This window comes from Cladophialophora bantiana (assembly GCF_000835475.1).
Source record: "Cladophialophora bantiana CBS 173.52 unplaced genomic scaffold supercont1.1, whole genome shotgun sequence".
Lineage (NCBI taxonomy): Eukaryota > Fungi > Ascomycota > Eurotiomycetes > Chaetothyriales > Herpotrichiellaceae > Cladophialophora > Cladophialophora bantiana.
Genome location: NW_015971575.1, coordinates 2,600,127 through 2,609,561, shown reverse-complemented (window position 1 = coordinate 2,609,561; position 9,435 = coordinate 2,600,127). Strand labels below are relative to the sequence as shown.

General features: G+C 50.7%; 3 protein-coding genes across 3 annotated transcripts; 1 reads left to right on the top strand and 2 right to left on the bottom strand.

The window, feature by feature from the left end:
• Positions 1-2,143: 2,143 nt before the first annotated feature.
• On the bottom strand, positions 2,144-3,973 carry Z519_00958 (uncharacterized protein; the record flags this gene model as incomplete). Its single annotated transcript, XM_016758715.1, has 3 exons — positions 2,144-2,271; positions 2,328-3,816; positions 3,878-3,973. The coding sequence occupies 3 exons, from the start codon at positions 3,971-3,973 to the stop codon at positions 2,144-2,146; spliced, it is 1,713 nt and encodes a 570-aa protein (XP_016625964.1).
• Positions 3,974-4,423: 450 nt separating this feature from the next.
• Positions 4,424-5,948, top strand: Z519_00957 (fumarylacetoacetase; the record flags this gene model as incomplete). Its single annotated transcript, XM_016758714.1, has 5 exons — positions 4,424-4,528; positions 4,589-4,711; positions 4,762-4,977; positions 5,028-5,532; positions 5,584-5,948. The coding sequence occupies 5 exons, from the start codon at positions 4,424-4,426 to the stop codon at positions 5,946-5,948; spliced, it is 1,314 nt and encodes a 437-aa protein (XP_016625963.1).
• A 153-nt stretch (positions 5,949-6,101) lies between these two features.
• On the bottom strand, positions 6,102-8,789 carry Z519_00956 (acetoacetate-CoA ligase; the record flags this gene model as incomplete). Its single annotated transcript, XM_016758713.1, has 12 exons — positions 6,102-6,582; positions 6,643-6,712; positions 6,776-7,132; positions 7,197-7,261; positions 7,318-7,442; positions 7,490-7,570; positions 7,626-7,764; positions 7,820-8,001; positions 8,054-8,151; positions 8,208-8,442; positions 8,496-8,599; positions 8,693-8,789. 12 exons carry the CDS (start codon positions 8,787-8,789, stop codon positions 6,102-6,104), a joined length of 2,034 nt encoding a protein of 677 aa, XP_016625962.1.
• Between the last annotated feature and the right edge of the window lie 646 nt (positions 8,790-9,435).

The window sequence follows — 9,435 nt, the reverse complement described above, 5'->3', positions numbered from 1 at the left end:
ATACGGAAAGAGGGCTTCTCATCTGTAAACTGTTGATCATACCTGTTCGAGTCCAACTTTGTGACGCACTCTGCGCGCCCTCACTGCTCCCCAATTATAGCTACTCTGATGATTGTTGCTATCTTACCCATCCGTCTCGGGAAGCTGCCCTTGTGTGGCCATGTCTTGCCCTTTGCATGATCTCAGCTTATGTCCAAGCCGCAAAATTGTCTTTACAAGGGCTTGCTCGCTCTTGACAACGCTATCTCCATCTCGTCAGCTCTTAAGTCGTTGACTCTCCTAGAGGGCAGATTGCAGCAGATTTTACCTATTCATCTGAGCAACTAAGACCGTTATACGTTTGTAGAGTCCCCAAAGTCGCTCACTCTCTGATAACCCACGTGCCGTTCCGGAGAATTCAATTGCTGGCCACACGCTACGGAGGAGGGTCAAAACGATAGTTCAATGGACAGCTTTGTTAGACCTCGTTTCGCCCTCTGCTCTTCGACCGAGGACTTCAGGATCAGCGTCTTTCTTGCACCGATCAGTCGCCCTGAATGTCTGGTTCAGTTCCTCAGAATGGGTATAAACCCTGGAGATTGTGACGACTATCCTGGGATGATGATGCAAGGTTTCTTTCCCTCCATGAGAGCATGACAGAGACTCCCGGGTGATGCACACGCAAAACTCACCAACAGAATGTTGTGCGAGAGAGTTCTGGACCCGTTTCTTTTCCCTGAGAATGATGATGTTCGCACGACATGACGACGATCTTTTCGAGCAAACCGACCCTTGCCGTGGTCAGTGACGAAGTCGTCTCCCCACATTTTCTTTCCCAGGCATCGAGATCGTGAAATAACCCTGACTTATCGAGGATCAACCCATTGCGTCTGCAAGCCGAGAGCGCTTATCCATCTCCCTCAACCCACCTCTGCTGTAAGAGGTCGTTGTCGATTGATCGATATCGCGGAATGCGAACGACCTATATCTCTCTCTCCTCTCATGGCTAATTTGAACCATCCTTCCAGTGGAAAACTCCGTCATCCTGTCTGCTCGTCAGTATCGATATCGATTCGCTCTTCCTCACTGAAACTCCCGAACGGACGGATGGACGATATGCGTCACCACATGTTGAGAGATCTGACCGGGGCAGCCTGAGGTCGAGCACCTCGCTCGCTCGCTCACGGGCCCATTGGGGTCCTTTCGTGCAACTCCTCTCTCATTCCATTGCTTGTCCATAGCAATCCCCCGCTGAATATCACAACGAACTCATCATCGCTCCGTGCGCAATACCTGCAACTCCAGCGAGACTCGGGACACACCATTCCTCGATCCTCACAGCCCTTGGCATACCGAAACGTAACGTGTCGTCGGCGTGCGTCAGCTAACATCTCGAGACACGGCCCCCAGCTCCCCATAGGGGCAAAATCGGTAGGCAAATAGGCAGAGATATACCAAGGCAGCTTGCAGCCATCCCATGCACAGGAGCAATGCAATTCGTAAATAGAGTACACCAGAACGAATAATCCGTGCACGCAACACTTCTTCTCAGCGTGTTCCAGGAGACATTCATCAAGTCATCGAAACCATGCGAGTGTACAGCGCTACATACGTACCGGTCCTCATGAATCCCAATGGCAATGTCTGAAGTTGAGATTGAGAGTGAACTTGGACTAGAATCTAGAAAATCCCTGGGGCCCATGCCTGCCTCCCCGCATGCTGCACGTATTCATGCATGCAAGCAAGCACGGGTCCCGGATGTTTAAGCCAGCGACTGGGGCCCTAGCCTCGCTCGCTTGCTTCAATGGGGGTAATACGTACTCGCTAAAACCTGGCGATGCTAACTAAAACTCCTCGTAGTTGTACACGGTAGCACTCCCTGCTCCCTGCTCCGTACATGCATAGATGTGGGCGTTGCTCGGAGGCTTCCTGGAACCAAGTACTACTTCCATTGCTCGCGAACGAAAACCTTCTTGCTACCTAAATACGTGTTTGAACCTAGAGGGTGAGCGACGCCCACTTTAAACTAGCTTGAACTAAGCCTAGTGGCTTCACTAAGCACCCCCGGAGCATCTCCCGAATAGCAGACTCAGCCAGCCAGGCTGGCCGGGCTGCCCTGTACTTCTTCCTTTTCTCAATCCTAAAAATTGTCTGTCCGATCACCTTACAAGTTAGTCTTGCCAGTGCCGGAGCAATCGACCGCACTGTTCTCGGGTTTGTCCTCGAAAATATCGAGAGGCGCATCAATGGATGCCGTGAACTCGCTCTTTGGTTCCCGAAGGAATACGGAGCCTGTTCCTCGTCAGCCTGTCGGTTTGATGCAAAAGCATGCGGCGGGGGCCACCCACCAGCCAAAGCTAGGAATGTGAATGAAGCCGCAGCAGCCCAAACGTGGCTGAAAGCAATACTATATGCCTTCCGCAGTGCCACTTCGGCTGCTGCGATAATTTCTGGAGTTGCTTCCGGTACCTTTGACAACGAAGCTGGATCGCCGGACGTCAATGCTCCGATCAATGATACCAATGATGTCTCAGGGAGTCCGAGAGGTAAGGTCGCTGCGGCGATCTTTGACACCAGATTCTTCGAGATCCCAGCACTGAAGATGGCTTGGTAGATCACCAGTCCTGTCGACGCTCCCAAGCTTCGAACTGACAACACCAGACCAGATGTAATCGCAATGAGCTCGGGTGGGGTCGAGAATTGTGCTGCAACAACGAGGGTGGTCAGAAGGAATCCCAGGCCTCCTCCAAGGAAGATCATGTAGCCCCAGAAGTTGGCTTCAGGAGTGCTTGCTTTTGACGTGGCTGCAAGAGCAAAGAATAGCAGAAACCCGAGGAATCCGGTCATTGAGGGGTATCGAACCGATCTTTTCTTCCAGATAATCAGCCCGGCAGCCAGAGCGGATACGACGAATGCGAAATAGGACACAGCATAGCATAGGCCCACTCGGAAAGAACCCATCGACGGGTACACTGTGCTGAGCTGAAATGGCACAAAGTAATTGGCCGCGAAAGCACAGTGGCCTTCAACATATATGCAAACAAGCGCGATAGCGAAGTTGCGGTCGATGAACAAGCGGTGATGAAACAGGCCATCCTTCTTGAACTTCCATTCATACACGATGAGACCCAGCAGGATGACCACTCCGACCAGGAATGGGCCAAGCACCTGTGAGCTCTTCCACGGATATGGATTCTCAGCCCACGAAAGGCCTATGCAAAGAAGAGATACTCCCGAAGCGACCATGGCGTATCCGACCCAGTCAAGCTGCCGCAATTTGGCCCGGAAACTTGCAATTTGGGTCTCTCTTTGTGGCGGATTGTACAACAGGGTGCATGCTGTTGCAGAAGCCGCATAAACACCGGCCGAGATGTAAAAGTAAATGCGAAATCCCTCAGGGTTGGATGCGGTGAGAGCACCTCCAGCGAGGAGTCCGTATATGGCACCCAGGCCTACCGACACGTTCACACTGGCTTGAGCCCAAGATCGATACTTCCGTGGCAGCACTTCTGAAACGACCGCGTGGAGGAGCGGCTGAGCAACACACGACAAGCCACCGATCGTAAAGCCCGCTATTGCCATTCCCATAGAGCTCGCTCTTGACACAATGATTGCACCGATACATCCACAGGCTGTGAAGCCTACTAAAAGCCACTTTCTGCCCCAAAAGTCGGCAATTTGGGCGGCAGGAGGACCAAGGGCAGCGACCAAGATTCCGAGTACAGCCGTAGGCCACGCGGTGAGGGAGGGGTCGCCGACGACAGCTGCAATGCTCCGAGCGAGTAGACCTCCGCCAACCAACAAGGTCAGCTGTCCGAAGTAGATGCTGCCGACGGCCTGGCGACCTGAGTCAATACAGATTCTGTGATCTTTTTTTTTAAGAAAGGATCTTGCCTACCACCACCAAAACCAGAGTTTTGAGACGATTCCAGTAATTTTGTGAGGGTCGCTGAGCAACAGCAGCCTCGATGTGCGTGCTATCTGGGCTTCCCATATTGAACCGAAAAAGTGTTGTTGGTTGGAGAATGTTACAAGCCTCAAAGTGTGTCGTCTAGGCGTCCGGTCACGGGTAGTCTGGGACTGTTGGATTCGACCTTCCTTGTGGTGCTCCCGTCGCTTAATGTATATACTGCCACCGCAAGGCTGGAACTCGTGCCCCAGGTACCCACAGCACCCCGAGTCTAGGTCTCCGATCCACCTTCACCCCCCAGCCGGGGTCTGCATCCCTGGATGGTCGCTAATTCTAGTCGGAGGACCGATGGCTGTCAAAAGCAGTCCGAACTTCGCACTCTTTGGCACAGGCCGAGGAATAGTTAGTTCTCCGCTCTCTACATCTCGGCCCGAAGTAAGTCTACTTCTGGTACGCCATACAAATCACAGGTCGAGTCGAACCTACCCCCTACCTCCAGTGTTTCTAAAGCAGAACAAAATTATCTCGTGTATCATGGTTGCTACTTCATTTCCAATATCGATTTCTAAGGACAGCCCTTTTGGGCTATATAACATTCCTTTTGGTGTTTTCAGCACATTGCCAGGAATCGGTCATGGGGTTAGCTCCTCCATTTCTATTAGACCTGCCGTCCATACTGACGCAAATATTTCTGTTTAGCCCCAACCACGGGCTGGCGTCGCCATTGGAGATCTCGTCATTGAGCTCCATGTATTGGCGGACTATGGAGTATTTGGTGCAAGTCCACAAACTTCAAATTCATGGGGAGAAATCTTCTTGGAGGTATTACTCCTCAACAGTGTTTCCAGACCGGCATCGCTGACCGACAATAGCCTGTTCTAAATTCTTTTGCAGCCTTGCCTGCTGAGCATAGGAAGCGAGTCAGATCTACCATTATTGAAAACCTATCCAAGGCGGACTCGATGCTGTTTACAATCGCGGAGTTGAATGAAAAGGCTTTTGTAGCCGCGAAGGAGGTTCAGATGCATCTGCCTATGAAAATCACAGACTACACCGACTCCTTTTCGTCCCTTATTCATGCTCAAAATGTGAGCCCGATTGTCTCTTTGGGCATCACTCATCACTGAATGATTGTCAGTCAATGCATCCGCTGGGACTTGAGCTTCCTCGAGCCTTCACCGAGTATCCAATGGGTTACAATGGTCGCATTTCCTCCATTCGACCATCCGGCACCGACGTAGTTCGGCCTAGTGGCTTCTACCTCAATGACGGGGATAGCCGACCTACCTTCCAGCCGACCAAACAGCTCGATTTCGAGATAGAGCTTGGAGCATTCATTTCTAAGCCTATCCCTTTCGGCACCACTGTAGATGCCAATACTGCCGCAGATCACATCTTCGGATATGTCTTGCACAACGACTGGTCAGCTCGCGATATACAGAAGTACGAGATGCCGCCTCTCGGACCGTTGCATTCTAAAGGCTTCATCACGACGATCTCTCCATGGGTTGTGACAGTCGACGCTCTGGACAGCAGCAAAACCGGACCACCTACATCCAACGGAACAAATATCCATCCATCACTTGTTGCCGATGAAAGAAACCACGGTGTCTACGATATTGAGTTCACTGCCATTGTCAAGCGTAAGTCTGGACCACTTCCGCAGCGACTGCGCAGTGCTAACGCCTAGGCAGGTGGTGCCAATGCGGGCGTGGAAATCGTACGATCTAATTATGCCTCGTCGTACTGGAGCATGCCTCAGCAGGTAGCATATCAGTCCTCTACCGGTCACGGCATCAACACCGGCGATCTGGTGGCTAGTGGCACCATATCATCGCCGGCGCCTGAGGTGAAAAAGGGTCTGGGTACCTACGGCTGTTTGTTAGAGGCTCTCGCACAGAAGCACGTGCTACCAGAAGTGGACGGGGAGCCAATGTCATGGATCAAAGACGGTGATGAGTTTACGATCGAGGGTTGGTTCAACACCGAAGATGGCGGTAGAGGCGGGTTTGGAGGTTTGAGGAGCCTTATCTTGCCCGCCAGGCCTTCTTGGCCGTAATAAAAGTCTGGTGATGCTGACATTGTTCCTTCACGGCGGAATTGAATTCACAAGAGGGTGGCAATGCAATAGTATGTTAACGTACACGATGCCAAAGAAGACGTCGTTCTGGCCCTCATGTTTGCCTTTCGCCCGTTCATAATTGTGTCCTTTTCATAAATGCGGACCGCCTGTCTCCATCTCTTTAGCCATCTTTTCAATCTCATAGAACCTTTCAAACCACTTGATTTGCCTCAACTCCTCCTGAGTCAGCTTCAACCTTGAGAGTGCTTGTTTACCCCTACACAGCACCGCCTTGACCTGGATCTCCAGCTTCTTCCCATTAGCGTTGTACGGCACTTCCGCAGTCTCGAAGATGAAAGCGGGGACATGTCTCCGACTTAAGTTGGCGACGATCTGCTCACATATCGCGGATTTTACCTCTGTTCGCGGATGCCACGTTCCCGTGCTGGCATGTGGAGTGCACTTGATGAAGAGCACGACCCGTTCCGCTGCGTCAACAAATGGGGGTTCGACACGTTGTTGACCGACCACGATGGCATCCGTGATAAGGCCGTTGAGCTTCGGTGTCGCAAGGATGTTGTAAATCTCGGAACTGCCAAATCGCACACCTGATGGATTGAGCACTCCGTCGCTGAGATGTATTCAGTTTTGTATGGGCTATTGAGGATTTTGGGGTGGTGAACAAACGCACCTTCTGCCAAGAACGTAAATACCTTTCGTCTCTCGATTGACTTGAATGAAGTCTCCGTGTGTCCACACATCTAGAATTTCATGTGAGTCTCCCATGTGTGCTTCTCTGAGAAATCTAGCAGCACTCAACTTACGGGGGAAAGTAGCAAAATATGAGTTGTAGTATCGCTTGCGCTCATGATCATTCCAGAACTTGGCAGGCATATTCGGAAATGGTTTTCGGCAGACGAGCTCGCCGCTCTCTCCGTCTTGGAGCGGCTTCCCATCAGCAGAGAAAACGACAACATCCATGCCGAGAGCCTTGACCGCCATCTCTCCAGGATATGAGGGTAACGAGCGAGTACCGTGTAGAAAGGCGCCACAGAGCTCGGTACCTCCAGACATGGAGATCTGACAAACAGGACCGAAAGCATTCGCGAGCCATTCCGCGAGAGGAGGTGTCAGAACGGCGCCTGTGGATATTATGGAGTGAAGGTGGTGACAGTATTTTTCTGGGCCCAAACAGCTTAGTGATCGAGATAGACGAGCTCCTGAGGACATTCATGAGCGACTTACTTGGTTGGACCTTCAGTTTCTGTAACTCCGAATAATACCGTGGCCCAGCACCAAACGAAGTGATCCTGGATCCCATAAGTAATAGCCACTTATCCTCGCTGGGCACAAGAGACCGCCGAACCTATTCCTGAAAAGGACCTCCAGAAATTTCTCCGCACTTGGGTAGAATGGACTACCATCATAAAGAATCAAGCTGGCGCCAACGAACAGAGCACCGATTGATATATTCCACAGAGTCCATCCGATCTGAAAATCGTTAGACGCGTCTCTCTGACAGAATCATAATCCCTCACGTTAGTATACTGATAATGCAAATCGTCTGGTCCGAGGTTGTTATGGAGAAGATACTCTTTTACGCCGTTTATGACCAGTCCCTATAACCAGTCAGCTGTAATCTCCGCTAAATGACCACAAATCTTGAATACGTACTCCATGTGAATGAACTATACCTTTTGGAGTGCCTGTGGTTCCTGAAGAGAACATCACCACAAATGGTGTGTTGAAAGAGACTTGCTTGAATTTCAACTTTCTGCCAATTGCTCGTTTAAGGAAGCTGTCGAAGGAGGACCTGAGGCTATGTCAGAGCCCTGACTTCATCAACCGGTCTTTTTCGGACTTCAGACCATTTTGATGCAAGGTTCTGTCCTGGGCCGATTATGATCGCCTCACACTCGTTGATCTGCTGAAGTTTTTTGATCGATGAGTCGAGTTTGTAAGAGATATCGTGCCTTTTCCCCTTGTAAGAGTATATAGACTCTGCAATCAGCAAACGCGGCTTTAGTAACTGAAGTCGATCGTCAAGGGCCTAATTGGTACTTCAGTAAATATCTGCCGAGACTGTAATGTACAGTGCGCACCTTTTCCCCCATGTCAGTTGCGAAAGAGCTGAATATGCCTCCTACGGCAGCTGTTGCCAGCAACAAGGCAAGCGAACGTATGCAATTTGATCCGACAACTGCCCCAAATCAGCAACGATATTTGGGGCAACATGACAGAGAGGTATAAATATACGTGCGACAACTTCTCCCTTCTTGAGGCCAGACGACTTTAATGCATCGGAATATTGTCGCGTCAATTCCCGCAAATCCTGCCATGAGTATCGCTCCGGCTGGGAAATGTTGCTTTCGTTCATGTCGATGACGGCCACTCCGTCAGCCTTTCCTGCTAGTATGTTCTCGCTGAAGTTCAATCTGGCGCCTTCAAAGAAGGATGGAAATCGGTCGATGACCGCATTATCATCTATAGCCTAATTTAGTTGTAAGCCAGCTTGACAATGCCAGCCAGAATCTAAACCTATACCTTGGCTGGATGTGCTGACTCTTTGATACCTGCGAAGTTCCAAAGCGATAACCAGAAGTCGTTGAGTCGATTTGTGGAAAATGCATGTAGGTCGGCATAGGTAGCTGAAAGCAAGAGACGTTAACAGACTTTCCTGGATGTAACTATCATTGCTACATGGCTCCGATAATCTACGATCTGGAGGATGAAGCTCTTACTTAGCTGTTGACCGTACTTGTCGTTTAGATATTCTCGGAAATCGTCTAGTTTGGTTCTTAGACCAGGAGGTGGTACGTAGGTTGGAATCGGTGCCATCCGTATCTAAAGCCCGCGGCAGCGATCGAGGATGGTAAGAACACGATTCTGCTGGGCTTGAAAGTACTTTCTGCGGATGCGAGCAATGGCATCTGATGAACAACTACAGTGTACTTGGCCATCAGCAAGATGGGTCTCTTCATTTCCAGAAATCGAAGCCTCCGCAAGCGCGTGGACTATCCCAGCCCACATTTCGGATGGATCATCAACGTCCGAACGCCTTGCACGCCAGTTCCATCCCGAGTCAAATCACAAAGCCAGCCACTGGTCCGAGAGTTCTCATGAACTAACCGAATGATCGAGGCATTCTGCGGATCCTGCAGGCTAATGCAAATGCTGCGAAAGCGGGGATTCTTCTGTGGGAACGTTGTGGAGGCGCCTTCATCTAGGAACGGATTGAGGGTAATAATATTAGCTTACTCGGGACTTTCCAGAAAGGAATAGAGAGCCGAGGACCCGAAGCGGCACGTGATTGTTCTTGACAACATCTCGGGCCGAAGGTAAGCACCTTTTTCTCCATGCCGAGAACTAACTGCAGGAGTTGAGGGACCAGAGAAAAGTATCGGCATCCACGAACGCCTGGCAGTTTCCTCATCCGAAGCATCCATTCGGAGTCCCGCGTTTGCTAGCAAGACGTCAGCACTGT